This window comes from Ictalurus furcatus, chromosome 27 (assembly GCF_023375685.1).
Source record: "Ictalurus furcatus strain D&B chromosome 27, Billie_1.0, whole genome shotgun sequence".
NCBI lineage: Eukaryota > Metazoa > Chordata > Actinopteri > Siluriformes > Ictaluridae > Ictalurus > Ictalurus furcatus.
In genome coordinates this window covers 6913262-6932122 of record NC_071281.1, presented here as the reverse complement: position 1 = coordinate 6932122, position 18861 = coordinate 6913262, and the positions used below count along the sequence as shown (strand labels likewise).

The following is an 18861-nucleotide window of genomic DNA, read 5'->3' as shown; positions in this document are numbered from 1 at the left end:
CCAACCGTCCGCAAAACAGTAGTGAAATAAACGAAACGAAAAAATGTCAGTCTGAGTTTGACGCTGCTTTTCTTTAATGTCTACAAAAACAACGAAGACGAAGTGAAAAACAATCAGCGGCATCCAATCAGTACCATTTAATTTGTAATTATTAAAATTGAATTATTAAATACATCACCATAGCAACGATATCTCATAAAAGCGTACCGCGTAATCATTTATCACGATATCGATATTATATCGATATATCGCCCAGCCCTAAGCCTACATACATGTACAAGCAGTCTTTGATGCAAAAATACATTGACTTCATAGACGCATTGTCAAGAATCTTTACTTTGTGTAACGTGATACTCTTTGTGTATCCTGGCTTTTCTCTGGAAGTTAAATCTGTGCTTTGTTTGCATAACGAGCGGCGAATACAGGAGTCGGTGCGTAAACATTTACAGTACCTGCAGGAAAAGAACGTCTTGTTCAGCGTATTCACTGATGAGCCACTCGGGTTCGTCCTCATTGTCTCCGCAGCACGGTGTCGTCTTCTGCCTTTCCTGCGCTCGTCGTCCCGTTTGTTTCACGGCTCGAGTTCTGTTTCACCCAGTGTCCGCTAAAGAGCGTACTCCGGATCAGCGCGACGCTACGTGACGGCGAGTGAGATCTCGTGGTGTCAGTATCCGTGTCCTCACGTTAACTCGGCGATACCCTGCCGAAGGTATCTTTGCACAGATTTTGAGTTTTACACATCTGGCTGTCAGAAACAGTTGTGAGTGATACAGCGAGGAGGCTGGAACGCAGAAACGAGTCGGAAAGGAACGCAGCAGTTTCGCCCAGATTTTGAGCTATCCACAGAGTGTGGTCTCGTATTTCTCAATGTTTTCTTTAATAGCAGGTGGTCAGTAATCGGGACGGTTAATCGCTGTGGTCTCTCTCTTTTCTCTTTGCTGTCAGTGACATCACTGTGCGGATTCGCACATCATGAGGAGATCATGGGGTAAATAACCGGCCCAGAATCACTAAATACCACACGCCAGCGTTCATCAGCTGGCAGATGGCATAGTATTTCAGCGGACCGAACCGAGTGATTGAATAAATACTGTAGCAGAGTGGATATACTTACAGGGGGGGAAAACGGTCCGTCATTTGATTGATAGTTTTCTAAACATGAACCGCTTGTGTTGGCAGGTTCGCTGTGGTTTATCCAAACACGCGCATTTGTGTCCATCAGTCCCGCCGGGATTTTGTGAATCAAGCAAACTCTGCAGTATTCGGAGAAGCTTGCAATTTTTCTAAGTTACCGCAGGTTTTCCGCAGATTTGGGGAGAGACGAGACGATTCAGCCAAAGCCCTCTCCGATTCACGCGCATCGAACATGAGTACAGCCGAAAGGTCACGTTTAGCAACAAATTAAACGTGGAAGAGCGTGCAAAACAATTTCATGCAGTTGCAATTTCGCGACTTCAAGTAGTTTCCGGCAACAAACAAACAAACAAAAAAAAGGCACAAAAGAACCAGAAAGTCGCATCGCAAATTTTGAAAATTTTGAACGATCACAGAAAAACTCCTCGAGAAATCCTGTACGGACCGGTCGGTGAGTTATCCGCAGGCGGTTCATCGGACCAGAGGATCGCTGTAGGGCTGTAGAGTATTTTAACAGGTGATGAAAGAAAACAGAACCTCTGCCAGTTGTTTTGTTCATCATTGTTAGTGGTCAAGTATTAAAAGGTCATTTTTGCCACAGTTTAGTCATGTTCGTTGTTTATTTGGACTGTGTGTGCAAAGAATTTTATGTCACTGGACCGTTTATTTGAGTCGCTATACACTGTACGTATAACTTTGATTTGACGTATTTCAAACGTCCGGACCTGGACATAGAGCTGCGTAACAGCGTTCGCAAACCATTAGAGCTCAAATTCTGTGGTATTATGCTGTTCACTGAATGTGCAGTGGTTCATCAGGAAACAGATGTTTACGTAACATCTGTCCAGTATCCCCTCTGTTCTCGTCCACTGGTATGCGAGTGGGCCGAGACCCCCCCCCCCCCCCCCCCCCCCCCCGAGTTAGTGTGGTACTTGGGGAAAGAAGAGGATAGAGGCTGAGCTCTCCTGGGTCTGTCTGTCATCTACCGTCGCCTCTTCCCGGGAAGTGTTTATTTCAGAAGAAAAAAGAAACGGCTGTTGCTCTCACACCAACGCAGACATTCATACCAGGAGGAAATCCCTGGAGCACAGAGAGAGCGTGCAAGATCCACGCACACAGGGCGCAGGCAGGATTCAAACCCCCAGCTCCGGGTCGTGGGGGAGTCTGGAGACTATCCCAAGGGACTTGTGGCAAAAGGCAAGGGACACCCTGGATGGCAGGACCAACCCATTGCAAGGCACAATCACACACACAGGCTATGTACAATTTGGAAATGCCAGTGAGCCTACAACACATGTTTTTGGACTGGAGGAGGAGACTGGAATAACTGGAGGAAACCCCCGAAGCACGGGGAGAACATACAGGGCAGAGGCGGGATTCGAACCCCCAACCCCAACTCCATGACGAATATCGAACGGGAATTTTCTGTCTACACGTTATGAGAACGCGAATTCATCTTGCCAGTATATTTTTCCGTGATATTCTGTCACATTCCCACCGATGATCATTTTGTGGGTTTTTTGTTTCGTTTGTTTGGTTTTTTTTTTTTAAAGATTACCCTGTGGTGTATTGTTTGTAAAATCCCATTGATCCTCTCTGATCTACTCAGAGTCGCACTGATGTAGAACCGTACATATTAAACATGTCCAAATTTGCGCCGCGACCTCTGCAGTGCGTTGTGAGTGTAGAGTTCTCATAAATCGGTCAGGAGCAACGTGAAAACGTGTGATGATGCTTGGTGGGGGGAAAAAAAAAATCGGAGAAAACGATCATCATACCTCTCGTGTGTTTCCCATGGGATGAATCTTCTGGCTATAACACTTCACCAAGTTGTATAGAAAATATCTATGAAGTGTAATCAATATGTATGACGGACATTTAGATTCATTACTTAAGCATAATCTATACGTATAATCATTGTTCAGAAGCATAATCTAAATCCAGAGAACACTTTTTGATCAGGGTATATTCTAAGTGTGTACTGAGTTAGATGAATTCTGTGTCTTACTGCACAACAGTTGTTGTTCTGTATCAGCCGGCACTTTTCTGCACAGCAGTGAATGCGCATTAGATATTCGCTTCTGTAAGTAAATAACCTTGAGGCCAGATACCAATTAAGGAGTTAGGAGAGGGCCTCAGGAAGGGAGGTGGATATCAACTAGGACAACAGATAGAGACAGATAGATGCTCATTGAGGCCTAAGAAGTGAGTGTTGGTCAAGGTGAGGACTCTGAGTGGAACCTTTTTGTATAAAAAAAAAAAAAAAGAAACCTTGTCCTCATAAAACCTTCTCAAGAAAAACAACTAACTGCGCATGCTCCACAAATTTAAGATAACATATCGACGTGAATATTTAAGTGTGGCACAGAAGATTGGTCTGTTTTAATGAGGAAAGGCAAAACCCCGCCTACGATGAGTACTCTGTGAAGAAAAGTATAAAAAGTGCTGCGTGTTTGCATATTTTAGCCCTTCTGCAGTCTGTCTCACTTTATTGTTTCAATAAAGTTTATTTACTTTTCGCCATCTACTAACTCTCGGTCTGTGAAGTTTTTTGACTTGGGTTGGAAAGCTTGTTTTCCACGACGGTTGAACCCAGGTTAGACACGCTGATCGGGTGAATTAAGTGCAGGAAAAAACAAGTAGTAGGAGCAAGGAGAATTATTGGTTTACTCGTCTATTTGAGGAGTAACACGCGTCCCTACAGGGCTCGCTGTCTCACCGCTCGGCGCTCGGCCGGTGCTCCCTGTATGAGCTCTGCTTGTGGAAACACCCAGCATTTTATTCTGGATCCTGGAAAAACAAACACCTGATGCAGGATACCCGGCTGAATTACAGCCATTCAGTTACCTTACTGCAACTGAACATAGCTGTTTTCCTGTTCCTCGCTAGAACTCGTGAGCGAAAACATCTGAAGTTACTCTCCTGGGCGAGTATTTCGTCTGTAAGGCAGTGAGACTGTCATTAAATCTTACGATACTTCATGTTTTGATACTAAAAAAAGGCCTGTTTTTGGGATGTGAGATTCCAAATGCACAGTGGAAGGAATTAAACCTCAAAAATCCTTTGTGTGTGTGTGTGTGTGTGTGTGTGTGGCTGTCAGCGTCCTGTGTCCTGCGTAAACCCAACACCCTGTGTGCTGTGGCTTCTTGTTATTCTTTCCACCGAGTCTGGGCAGCATTCTCTCACCCCCTCACATCACTACAGAAGTGCACTCGTGTCAGGTGCAGCCTTGTTAAAACAATGTTCACAGCCCTGTTTTATGGAAAGTCTCCCAAAGCAAATATTGTCGTCTGGGACGATGTTTCTGATTCCCAGTGCAGATGAAACGTGAAGTCAGGCCGATCGGCTTGCGGCGTGTGTAACGAAAGAGGTTTTCAGTGAACGCGTCACCGAACAGAAATGCAGTCGGGACGCGGGAAAGACAAGTAAAGAGCCGGAAAGCCTTTCAGGACGAGTTACGGAGCGGCTAAGCATTAGCCCTGACCCATACAGACACACACACACACACACACTCACCCCGAGTCAGACCACTGAGAAAATTCCATCAGAGCAAACGCGAGTGACATCTAGCTGCAGCCTCGTACAGGAGTGGAATCCGCTCCAAAACTCACAAGGGTATGGGACGGGATTTGAACTCGACAACCTTCTGGTCATGTACACAGTCCCCGCTGTGTCCTGGAGAGACAAGTACACAAATACACGTGTCTTGTGTGTCAGGAGATTCACGTCTGGGGGAAAATGCAGTCAATCAGATGCGGGTCATATTAAAAACAACAATAGTACAGCGGTGCTTGAAAGTTTGTTCTAGATTTCTGCATAAATATGACCTAAAACATCATCAGAAGTACTAAAAGGAGGTAAAGAGAACCTAATTAAACAAATGGGACAATAATATTATACTTGGTCATGTATTTATTGAGGAAAATGATCGAACATTACATATCTGGGAGTGGTGAAAGTATGTGATCCTTTTCTTTCAGTATCTGGTGTGACCCCCTTGTGCAGCAATAACTGCGACTAAACGTTTCCGGTAACTGTTGATCGGTCCTGCACATCGGCTTGGAGGAATTTCAGCCCGTTCCTCGGTACAGAACAGCTTCAACTCTGGGATGTTGGTGGGTTTCCTCACATGAACTGCGTGCTTCAGGTCCTTCCACAACATTTCTATCGGATTAAGGTCAGGACTTTGACTTGGCCATTCCAAAACATCACCTTTATTCTTCTTCAACCGTTCTTTAGTAGAACGACTCATAAATGGTGTGCACTTTGATCCAAAGCGCTTTACACCTTCACACTCACACACCAGTGGTAGCAGAGCTGCCATGCAAGGTGCTAACTTGCCATCAGGAGCAACTTGGGCTTCAGTGTCTTGCCCAAGGACACTTCGGCATGTGGAGTCACGTGGACTTGTGTGCTTAGGGTCGTTGTCTTGCTGCATGACCCACTTTCTCTTGAGATTCAGTTCACACACATAATTCATTGTTACATCAATGATGACGAGTCGTTCTGGCCCAGATGCAGCAAAACAGGCCCACACCATGACACTACCACCACCATGATTCACAGATGAGATAAGGTTCTTATGCTGGAATGCAGTGTTTTCCTTTCTTCTCTTTGATGGTACAACTTGGTTACTGGAGAGAGAAAACTCGATAGAACATAATCAGATAATATTAAAAACAACAATACTAGTAATACAAATCTAATCTGATCTTACAAAGAGCAGTATCCGTTCTTTTTTCGTGTCCTCATAGGCAGAATCTCATCTGTTTGTCTGAGTGGAGCGCAGTTGTTAAAGTTCCATGCTAATGACAGTGTAGTGGAATGATACTGTAAGTTCCTTGAACGAGACCCTAAGCCTCATCTGCTCTATAAGTCTTCCTGACTTGTAACCAACCATCTGGCATAATGTAGACTGTGTTTACTAATCAGAGGCCACATCCAGGACTGCCTCATATTGGACCTGTAAAAGCTTTATTGTAGACTTGTTAATTTTATTACCTTAGTGCAGCGTAGCACCATGTTCCCTCACGTCTCTTAAAATAGGGTCCAGCCGCCGGGTCCAGAACACGCCGGTAATTACTCCAGCAGTGCGCAATTAGCCGTGTGGGGTAGCAGTGCCAAAGTTAGCATGCATTCATTTCAGTTTTGCAAAATGAATACTGCAGGAGGGAGAAGCAGTGGGCGAGGAGAGATGTATCTTTATTTTGTCTGAAATTAGCCAATGAGCTTTCAGTAACCCCACACTGACTCACAGCACAGTGACCATGAAATGGAAATCTAGAAGTCGTGTTATGGAAATGCTTATAAATTCTTACATTAAATCATGATCTGTATTTCTAAGCGTTTCAAAAGCATTGTCATTACTGACAAGAAAACACCCGCCAGGTGTGTGTGTGTGTGTGTGTGTGTGTGTGTGTGTGTGAGAGAGAGATAAAATGACGAGTTATGTTAGAGCTGCTAATTAAAAGTGCATAGTGTGGTTGCTAAAGTAGCTGTTTGGATGTCAGCCCATTACTCTATTATCTAATGGCTCAAGCTTTTATAAAAATAAAAAAATAAGAAAAGCCAAAAGTTTTCTTTTTGGTTAAAGTTAGGTTTAGATGTAGACATATCCCTAATTTCTCTATCTGGGGATTAATAAAGTATTATCTTATCTTGTTATCAAAATAATAAGGACAGTAAGACAAGTGTGTGTGTGTGTGTTCAGTTGAGATCAAGAAACGAAACATTAGAGTTCTTCGAGTGTAACTTTTACAGGTCGACCAAGGATTTTACCGATAACTAACTTGGGAAGGACCTGCTGATACTCGATTAGTCAAGCGATAGTTTTTAAAATCGATACTGAATGATAACATAACACTCAAAGTAAAATATTGCTGAACTTCATTACAAAAATAAACAGCACTGGCTGTACCATGACATTGTACTGTACTTTTTAAAACGATATAAATATTAATATATTAACTATTAATAAATATACAAGCAAATAAAAGATGTACGTCCAATATGAACCAAAAACGGACATTCCAAATAACATATGGAGGCATCTAAAATGAATCACAAAAACACTTCAAATAACACAACAAAATTTGCCAGTGATGGTTTTAATTTCGCCTCTAGAGGCCGCTCTCGTACCGTATAACGACAGCTTATGTAACGGTAGCTTGATGGTTGTCCGTGAACATGTTAACATTAGTGTGTGCAGCCCCTCCTCATTGCATAGGCTGAAAACTTGATGGGAGGAAGATTCGATAGATGAGATAAAACATGGAATAAAATATTGTGGCGAGTCTATTCTTCTTCCATTTGTGCGAGATTTGGGCTGAACCTTCACCGTGTCCACCTGACTAACGCTAAGTTATCAAAGTTTTATAGCGATGTAGATCCCACCTGTGACACAGCTGCACATTAACGTACATCTTGGTCATGCCTCTCTTTGCACAAGTATTGGACTGAAATTTTCTACAAAAAATTTTCTTTTTGTGGAATTCTGTGTTTGGTTTACGCCAGATGTAACGGGACCCCTGTCTTCCAAACAGTTCCACTTTCGACTCATCAGTCCACAGAACATTCTCCCAAAAGCTTTGAGGATCATCACGGTGTGTTTTGGCAAAATTCAGATGAGCCTTAATGTTCTTCTGGGTTAGCAGCGGTTTTCACCTCGCCACTCTTCCATGGATGCCACGAACGGTGACCTTTATTGATGCAAGAGAGGCCTGTAGGTCCTCTGATGTTGTCCTTGGCTCTTTTGTGACTTCCTGGATGAGTCACTGTGCTCTCTGAGGAATTTTTGAAGGTCAGCCACTTCTGTGAAGGTTCAGTACTGTGCTGAGTTTTTCCATTTGGAGATAACGGCCCTCGCTGTGGTACTTTAGAGTCTCAGAACCTTTAAAATAGCTTTGTAACCCTTCCCAGACTGATGTATTTCAATCACCTTCTTCCTCATCATTTCTGGAATTTAAACTTTCCACTTTGCCATAGTGTGTTACTCAGTAAGATCTTTTAACCAGCTTCATGCTGTTGTAAAAGTTCTATTTAAGTGATGGTTTGATTGAACAGGGTTTGCAGTAATCAGGCCTGCTTGCATCTAGTCCAGCTGAACCCCATTATGAATGCAGTTTCATAGATTTGGGGAATTAGTAACTACGGGGGCAAATTCATTTTCACACAAGCGCAGCTGGTATTGGATAACATTTGCTTCAATGAATAACAGCATTTTTAGAAACTGTATTTTTTGTTTACTCTCAGGTTGCCTTTGCTTTATCTTCTAATTTCTGAAACAATTTAGTATGCGATATACACAAAAACAGAAGAACTCAGGATGGGGCGAATGCTTTTTCACAGCACTGTACTCCCTAACATGCATCATCATCAGTGCAACTCAACAGCATGTCTCTTTTATTTATTACACCAAGAAGCAGTGAGACCGAATCTCAAATGACTTCCAATGACAATTTCAGTTCTCTACTTGTGTGCACTGTCTATGTTATAAGATACACGATGCCTTGTACACTTACTCTACAATAGTGCACTACATGTAGTACCTGCCCTTTGATACTCAGCCACAGGAAGAAAAAAAAAAAAAATAGAGATGAGAAACAGAAAAACACAACTATGTTAAAGACTAAGTGTGGACACGTGCCTCTGCTTTACATTCTCGCACCTCGCTGTTTCTTTTCTGTCTAATTAGTAGTTAATGTTTGCAATATTTTTGGCTGTGTCTATTTTCAGCAGTGTGCCCACGTTTCCTGTTCTTGGCTGACAGGAGTGGAACCCGATGTGGTCTTCTGCTGTTGTAGACAATCTGCCTCAAGATTCGATATGTTGTGCTGTCGGAGATGCTCTTCTGCTCGCCACGGGTGTAAAGAGTGGTTGTTTGACTTACTGTAGCCTTCCTGTCAGCTCGAACCAGTGCGCTTTCCTCTGACTGCTCTCATTAAGAAGGCATTTTTCTTTTGCAGAAGTGCCACTCGCTGGATGATTTATTTATTTCTTGTCAGTTTAAACTGTAAAGATTGCTGTGCGTGGAAATCGCAGGCGAACGTCTGGCAACCACACCTCGGTCAAAGTCACTGAGATCACAGATTTTTCCCCATTCTGACATTTGATGTGAACAATAACGCATCCTGATTTTAAGCAGCGCTCTTCTGCCACATGATTAGCTAATTGGATAGCTCCACGAGAGAGTACGCAGGTGTTCCTATTAAAGTGACTGGTGTAGTAGGATGTGTCTCTTAACAATCGTGCATGGTTAGGCTTTCAGCAGCGTTCCAACGAGAATGAGATTCATCCCGTTTTCCTTTGTGGAGTGATGTATGGATGCACAGCTGAAAAAACAAAAAGCTGAGCCACAGCAGATGCACAGAAACTTCACTAATGCGACCGTCAAAGAATCGAACACAAAGCAAGCAGATTGTCCAGCGTTCTTTCAAAAAAGATCCACGATGTGAGCACAGAGACGACAAAGCCTACAGACAAATAACAGCAAAGAAGGTCAACATAATTCAGGTATGTGTTTGTGAGGAAACACAGCGGAGATGGGCTCTGGTGATACTGTATACACCACATGGAAACACAATAATATCGATTAGGGTCCTAAAACGAGTTCAAAGCTCCAAGCTACTCAACCCACGCTGATTTGCTTTAGCTAGTGAAAGGGCCACCATGAGCCTTCATGCGACCGTGCCAGGAGCAGCTGGAGCTCCGGGTCACACCTGCCGTTTCCCAGATCGTCCCGTTTGCAGGACGCAAGTGCTTCAGGACGAGCTGTTCTTTCCAAGACACAATGAAAAGCCATTAGAGGATTTGCATGACTCTTATGAACAAAACAGGAGCATGTATGAATCATTCTTGTTTTTCATTCCCAGCGAGCGAGGGAGAGGAATTTCTTTTTTAGGTCACGTTACAGTCAGTGTGAGGGAACGTTAATGTTTTTCTCATTAAAACTTTTCTGCAGCGTTGCTTTTCTGACCCAGAGTTTCACTCTAACGTCGATCAGAGGCTTGAGTCAAAAGCTTAAACTAAGCAACAGTGCTGTGTGTGTGTGTGTGTGTGTGTGTATATATATATATATATATATATATATATATATATATATATATATATATATATATATATATATATAACAGGAGGTTATATAGACTATTATGGGATAGATTACTGTTAGAGAAGAGGCACGTCCTTAGTTAAACAGAAGCCGTGTGTGATCAGTTGCTCTTAAAACAGGCTTTATCATCTTAAACATGAGGTGAGGTTTGTTTTAATAGAACTTCAGGTGTTCCCCTTTATTCAGATGAGTTTTTGGTCTTACACTGGATATTACTCAGCGTATTCTGACATGTTCGTAAGTGTGTGTGTGTGTGTGTGTGTGTGTGTGTTCCACGATACGTAATATGTATCGCATAGGTTTGCTCACAAACTGCACAACAAAACACTCACGTTGCATTTTTAGAAAGCGTTTGATGATTTACACTGATGAACAGCGTTTTATTTATAAACATTTGAAAAAGTTCAAACAGAGAAAGTAAAAATGTATGTGAAAACGAATATTTACAATTTTAAAAATTGGATAAATGACAAAAGGATGTAATGACATCCAGGATATCTCAGAAAATTGTCTTAATTTGTGACAATTTATTACATTATCGGCATTGTACCGTCATATCACCCTGTTTTAACATGTTATGTTATATGGAGAGACTCTCTCTCTCTCTCTCTCTCTCTCTCTCTCTCTCTCTCTCTCTCTCTCTCTCTCTCTCTGATGCTCTTTTTATACACAATCATTTTATTGACCTGCTGCCAATTAACCTAATTAGCTCCAAAATGTTCCTCCAGCTGTTTCTTTTTAGTAACACTTACTTTTCCAGCCTTTTGTTGACCCCGTCCCAGCTTTTTTGAGGCGTGTTGCGGCCATCAAATTCAAAATGACCTTATTTTTTCCTTAAAATGCTACATTTCCTCAATTCAAACATTTGATACGTTTTCTATTGTGAATAACATACAGGTTTATGAGATTTGCAAATCATTACATTCTGTTTTTATTTACATTTTACACAGCGTCCCAACTTTTCTGGAAACGGGGTTGTAATTATATGACGCTACTTGAGTGCTGACGCATGCTGTCTGAGTTGTTTCTTCTTATTTGTCCTGGAGAAATGAATTGCATTTGGTTCGTTTTTGGGCGGAGTGCCCTGTTCATGTTGATGTGCATCGGATGAAAAAAGGTGGCCTGCTGTACATGAGAACATGAAGCTTTTTGAAAAAAGGCGGAGAAAGTTTTACGGGAAAGACGCACGTTTTTGAAAACACGGTTCTGAACGTGGGAAGTCCGTCTCTGCTGCTGGCCGTTGGACGACGAAATGAATTTATGCAACGATCATAAATCAATTATTATCAACAACAAAAAAAAAAAACTAAAACAAAGGTCAAACTGGTGTGTAAAAATCACGGAAATAATTTACTAGGCTATCACGGTGATTTGCCTGTCACTCTGCTCCTTTTAAAACAGTACTTCTTTACATTACCGTAAATAAATGGTAGGCCCACACCAGATTCTGAACAAAGTTGCTCACATATCGATCAAGGCCTACTAAATTGGACCGTAGTGTATCAAGACGTTTGACATAGCAGTTTATGACATACTATTGCCACCTACTGGGCTGGCATACTTATGTGAGCATTTTAAAATGATTCTGCCGATATTCTCAACGCCGCTGTTCAGGTGGATGGGACTTTTTTGTTAAATAGAGGTGTAAAAGCTCTGTTTTCAAAATATATCCCTGTATGTACGGACAAGGCCTAAGACTTCACTTGAAGTCAGACAAATACTATTTTGCCAACGTGCTTGCACTAAGAGGACCCGTTGCTTCAGTGCACCAGCAATCAGCACAGACGCGTTGGTTTCTCATCATGAAAATAGCTTCTGGACGAAAAAGAGGAAACAACAAAGTGGACAATATTCCCACGTGGAAACGGAGCCACGCGTCTGAAGTGAGGTTTGAGGTGCGAAGGTGACCGCCTATCTCCACCTACTGTACAGTACTTCAGCAGTGTCGAGCCCTTCATGCACGCCACTTTAAGGAGCTATTCCTGTATTTAAATGAACATGCGCTTTGCTAGGCCTTGTGTCTGCTTTTAATTGTGGAGTCTGACAGCAGCCCAAATGAGCCATAAAACGAGATGTTTCCTCTGGCCACGATGCAAAACATGCCCATAAAAGTGTAGTCACTGGCTGTCTCTAGTAGTCTGACTGAGCTCTGGCAACCCGTTTAACGTCTGCAATAGAAACCGATGGTTTTGTAGCCATGTAACTATATACGAGTTGTTGACGCCGATCCTCATAACCTAAACCACGTAGGACTGCTGGGGGTTTCAGACTGCACCACTTCTCTGACCTTAATCCAGAAGAATCCTGGCAATGATGCTCAGTTAGTGCATGTGGCGTTATTAATGTGACAACCTTTTACCAGCTCTGGCCCTAACTGAGCGTGTAATGGCCCGATTGTAAACTGTAAAAATTGTTTTCGCTGTGCGTTGGTGTCGCCTTAGAGTTCATATTTTACACGTTTCTCTGTTCCCGACTCACGAAACATCTCCTCCTTCTGTCCGTCTCTGTCTTTACAGGACACACCGGGCGATTCGTCATCGCTTTGTTCAGCACCAGTCTGCTGTTCCTGCTCGCTCATGTGTGTTTCCAGATCTGTCTCTACACCGTGCCTGGCCTGGATGATGCTCTGGGACACAACTGTGAGTGAACAGCATGTCTGACTCCTAGAGGAAGAAGAACATTGCCCAAGTGGTGTACAAGGGTTGTTTTAGTCTTGATCCAGCTGCTCCTTGTTTTTTGGGGGTTTTTTTTTTGTTTGTTTGTTTTTTTACAACTATTACTGTTATTATTAGTAGTAGAAGTATTGGTGGTAGTAGTAACCTGCTGCTGTAATCATAAAGACTGTCCTCATACTGAACTCCTTTACAGTTTACAGTGTTTACATGAGTTGCGTTTAGAATACTCCTTTTATGTTCCCGTTTTACGTGTTATAGAACATAGATCGATTAACGTCACACGTCATTACGTCACCGCGCCACGCCGTCCGCCGTTCCTCCAGAATTTCACGTATCTACATACAGTTGGTCTTCGTTATGGAACCGTATACAGTTTTGGGTGTTGCATGTTTAATTTTACGGAAGCTTCAAGTGCAGTTAATTATTTGTCATGCTGTACGTGCAAATAGACGACTGCTTGAAGTCGTGGGCTGCGTCCCAAACCGCGTACTTACCTACTATGTAGTAGCTGAGAAACATGTATATCACTTCCTACTATACAGCAGGCAAGTACGCGGTTTGGGACGCAGCCGTGCTCTCTCGTTTGCCGTTAAACGCTTGAGCGCTGCCGTGTGTGTACGTGTCCTGTCACAAAATGCGGTGAAAACTCTCACACGACGTTAACAGTGTGATTAAGGTGTGTACGTGTCTATAATACACGTCAATTATGCGACTAAAACAGGAATACTCCACATGTCTTCATTCCATTTGTGTTTACTTCGAGTGTGACTTTAGCGGGATTAAGGTCATCAGTAATCGCTATTTACATGCTAGTTTCTTAATCCGAGTATCGTCTTAATCGGGTTAATATGGGATTATTGTCGTCCATGTAAACCTACTGACTTATCTGTTCCTGTACTTTGCTCACCTAAACATCGGGTGGTCTGATACAAATGGTTCTATGTTTTTATGTGGTTTAACACATCTAGATGTAAATACCAGGAAATAAAAACTGAAATCCTCAACCCTCTTCTAATATCCATGTTTTGATCCCAAACCCAAATGTATTTGGTGTAGAGCACAAACGAAAAATTAATTGGTCTTGCCATTCCAATAGTTTCTTATCCAGAGCAACTTACAGCAGTGCTCTAGAGTTTACATTAAAAACACATCCTCATGCTAGTGCAGATAGGTCCAGGACTAAGAAGATCACTGAGCGAAAACTGGAAACATAGAAGTTAGAAGTTATACATCAACAAAAGGAAATGTATATCGAGAGGTTTTAAAAAAAAATGAATTAAGTGCTGATTCATGGGCTTGATGAAGAGGTAAGTCTTAAGTCTTTGTTTGAAGACAGTCAGTGACTCGGCTGTTAGGACAGCCAGAGGAAGTTCATTTCATCACCTGCGTGTCAGGACAGAGAAGAGTCTTGATGCACGTGGTCCTTGCGTCTGTAGCAGATCCACCCTCAGCAGGTCACAGTAATGCTGCGTTCATGGTGAAGCTGTAATAACATCATTTCCCACCTCAGGACGTTCGATGCCCGAAGTGGAAAATGAACACGGATGCCTCCATGAAAGCGTGTCGTTTGTATGCTCTGTCAGAGCACGTGAAGCTCATAAAACGCTACTTGAACCACACTTTTACACTTACAGACCTGAGTGCCTACTGGTGTCGTTCAGCTGTAGTGAACGTTAAACATTTATGCAATGTTTTTACTGAAATTGTAGCACAGTAACAACAGCTGACATTAGCAAGTAGCTTAGCAACAAGCCAGCTAATGTTAGTGATAACTCTAATGTTGATGATTACTTTCTGAAAACAGCAATTAGTATGGCCAGTCTTATCGATTTAACCTATAAGACTGGTGAGAAAACTACACCAAGTTGACATGTTGCGATTGCAAGTTGAGGAGGGCGCTTTCGGTATTATTTTCCCGAATTACAAGCTGCAGCTTTGCCTTGAGCGCAGCATAAATACGGCCCACAGCTTATATGTTAGGGGAGCTTTAAAAGACTCTTATACACACCTGAGCAATTTGGCAATAGACACACTAAAACAATAGTGCTCACCTTAAAACGCGTAGCAGACCATAAATCATATTGGATTCACTTGGGCTTGATTTCGGTTTGTTTGCTTTAATCGAGCTGTGTTCGTCGTGGATTATAATTTTGAGAGTTTAGGAGTGGCAGCTTCTGTTTAACATATCTCAGCTGTGCATCATCAGTGGTGCAGTATTGCCTTTTGTAGTACCGATTATAAAAATAAAACCCCAAATGAACCTGTTTAACAGACAGATTTATATTTGATTGTTTCTGTGAACATTTCGATCCTTTATGACTGTGCGCTCTTCACAGGTAGCACATGGGAGACTCTGTCGAGGCACATCGGGGTGTCCAGGTATGTACATAACGTGTAAAATCATTTAAAATAACAGTGAAAAGGTGCATTGGCACATTATAGTTTGTGAATGAGATGTGTGTAGTTCAATACATCACTGATATTAATATGAAAGCTGTCGATTATATTCAAGTATTAATGTATAATGTTCCTATTACGTATGTGCCGATAATCGTCACGTACAATACAGTGTGATATTCAAGGACCACAATATTGTAATCTGGGACAGTTCATAATTGTCTCCTGTACAGTTTCCTAGGTAGCATGTTTTCAAGATGAATTTTGCCACGTATACAAAGTAGCATATCGACAGCTGGCTTCCATATATGTTGAAATTGAAGCAGCATGCCCTTTATCGGTTTATACGATGATCACAGAACGAGAAAGCAAACTAAATGGCTAGAGGTCCTACACTAATGACTAGACAACGTGTTACTGAAAGAGCGCACGTCCAACTCAAATGAACACACAGTTTTCCCGTTGCTAGGACCATTTGTTTACGACTTTAGAGGACACACTCCAGAATTTACTCCGTGTTAGCTCTTAGATTTGAGTTGTACAGACACCAAAACTCACCATATGCTACTAATCCGAGTCCAGAGAAACTCGATTGGCAGGCAAGAAATGAAGACTCCAGACTTTTAGTGCCAACACAATAGGAATACTTTTGTGCCAATTTTCCCTAAAATCAACAAACTTATGGCCAACTGTCACAAACTCAGCCCAGCTATAAAAACACTGGCTGTAGTTTTGTAATGTAACCCTGGCTTAAAGTTGTTTGTTTTGGGCAAAACTGATGGAAGCAGCACATGTAGCATTCTTGACAAAGACAGTCCCGAAGTCTGGAAACGTTCTGACGCGTGGTGATACTGACAGGACTGAATACTCTAAATGATGCCTAATGATGTACGTTAGAATGTAAAACTGCGTCCGAATGTCCGTACTACCCCACATAGAGCAGGCGGAAGGCAGTACGCCGAAGGAGTATGTCCGAATTCTCAGTGTTCATAAAACAGTAGGTGAGAAATACCCGCAAAAACCTAATGCTTCCGCAGAGATTCTGCAGTACAGAACCAATGGGCACCGCGCTATCCCATAATGCAATGGGACTGGCACCGAAGAGCAGTCAGAAATCAAAAACAGCGGAAGGCAGCGTAAATCGTTGTAGGTTTAAATAAGAACATACAGTTGCGGTGCAGGTGCTCTAATCTGACGGGATCTTTAAGTGTTTGCAGTTGTGACGTCGTCGTAGGTCACATGACACTGCCTATATGGTGGATGTAGCAGTAGGTACTGAATCCATTGCAGATACTGTTAAAGTACACCATTTCGGATGGAGCCTAAATGTTATAAATCTTGTAAACGTTTAGAATCTCACAGGAAGTGCCCATGACTCGTTTGCACTTGAATTAATAAATGGATAACTGCATTGACGTTTGAGCCATGACACATATGACGAGCGATGCTGATGCCTCCAGAATGCCGCTGGACGATCCCTGGAACACCGTGCGTCTCCTTTCCCCGGACCTGGGTGTGTTCATCATGTCTCTGATCACCATGGTGCTGTGTAAGCGTTTGCTGAAGAGGAGAGAGGAGGCGTCCGCGGCGCACGGCTTCCATCAAGAGGTAGGTGGACTGCGTCACGCCACATGACTTCCTATTCGCAGTCTGCTCACTGAACAGAGTATAACGTAATGTGCAGTTCCACCGCAGAAACCTTTTTAGGAACCCAGGAACGTTTTAGAAACTTCAAAACTCTCAAACACACGGGCTATGTTTAGTTCACGGGCCGTAGATCCGGGATGGTTTTTAGCTCCAGCTACAGGTTTGAACTTTTTGGTGAACCGCAGACTTCTCGGGCGGAGCTTGCCACGCAGAAGATGAGCGACACCGAATGACTAAACATTTTACACAGAATTTTAAATGTGCGTTCAGTTCGTAGGTAGTTATGAGGCATGACTGGCAAAACACAATGTTCTTCCACAAGCAGTGAGAGAGAAACTTTGAGGGAGTGTCTTTTAGAAAGGCGTAGAAACACATGTACATGTATAATAGAGTTGTAGAGCCCATAATCCCATGATGTACATAAATAGCTTGCGTTTATTCAGCGCTCTTTTCCTACATGAGACAACACCAAGGTTACTCAGTCAAACAGCAGACACTTCTGCAGGACTGTATGATGGGCAAATGAAAGAAGTACATTATAAATGCTTGTGTAAATATGAATATGAACATGCGAACAGTGCTCAGACAGCAAAATTCATCCTGATAGCTGTAGTAGATGCACCATAGCCGAGCGTAGTCCATGCGTCTCAGACCTGCAGCTCTACAGTGCTGTGTGTCACTAATTGCATTGCATTATCTAATTGGGTAACGGAGACGATTCAGGTCAGCCTGTAGACACAGACACGCCACGCGAGTGTCTCGAGCTGCGGAGCTCGGCTTTGTCTTCATCCCGGACAAATAGTGACTTTTGTTCAGTTACTGAGGAACTAGATTTGGGGGTGGATTCTAGACAGGAGTCTCCCAGGTTCATGATTAGAAACGAGGATGTTCCTGTACAGTCTAGGACACGTCCGTAAACACACTTCAGTAGGATATGGTGAGCGAAAACCACTCGTTTCTGCTGTGGTGCAGCGGGTGTGTTTACAGCAGAGCTGCAGACGCTTGTTTTAGACACTGGAGGTGTGTTCAGGGTGCCAAGCTTCTCTTTTTACTTTTTACTGACATCAGTTTTGAAGAATTGAAACTCTCTGTTCTACATTCTTCTGAAAGTGTGTGCTGACTTATTGCTGCCTGCTTCTTAGTGGGAGGGTTTAATCTGTAGATTTCAGGGATTTAGAAGAGAAAATGATTTCTTCTTTGTGCGTGTGAGTTGTGTGTGTGACAGGATGTCTTTTGAATGTGTGGATTGGTTTCTCCAAAAGAGCTATATTTATATTTTCAGTTCTCTGATCCGTTTAGGGGACTCCCCTGTCTGACTCATACACACACACACACACACACACACACACACACACACACACACACACACACACACACGCGCGCTTGTTCTGTTGAATGAGGTCCAAAGCCAAACTGTCTTTCAAACAGGATTACTGCAGCATGTTGACCATTTTTCCATTTTCTGTGTCAGTGCTTAAAGTTTTGGGTATTTTTTTTTCTTTCTTCGTACTCAGACGTTCTCACTCACTCTCTTCGTACCATCTGGGAAAAGTACAGCCGGGTCCAACGACTTCCTCCCGCCCGTTGCCAAGACAACCGTGTCAACAAACAAAAGGCTGTGTGTCAGCGTAGGAAAATAGAAACATAATTAGATCAATTAGCGACTGATTCGCCGAGCGCTTGTGTCTGCAACACTGAGACCAGCCACCAATAGAAACACATCCAACAGTCCTAAATGTTTGTTGGTTTAAATAGACGATCGTTGGTCCAGCTACTATGTTTTCCACTCCCTCAGTGCCAGACTCTGAGCTGAAAGGCAGCGTTGCGACCGTCAAACACCAGAAGTGTTGATCTTACCGGAAATCTGTCTCTGGCCGCCTGCTGTCACGTGCTGCCTTC

The 18861-nt window shown here is 42.7% G+C and overlaps 1 protein-coding gene across 1 annotated transcript in view; it reads left to right on the top strand.

The window, feature by feature from the left end:
- piezo1 (piezo-type mechanosensitive ion channel component 1) overlaps positions 1-18861 on the top strand; it is a 124531-nt gene that overhangs the window by 59401 nt on the left and 46269 nt on the right. The window contains exons 3-5 of the mRNA XM_053616840.1: positions 12760-12882; positions 15255-15297; positions 16776-16923. Of these exons, the coding sequence (XP_053472815.1) occupies positions 12760-12882; positions 15255-15297; positions 16776-16923 (314 nt within the window). The remainder of the gene's footprint in view (positions 1-12759; positions 12883-15254; positions 15298-16775; positions 16924-18861) is intronic.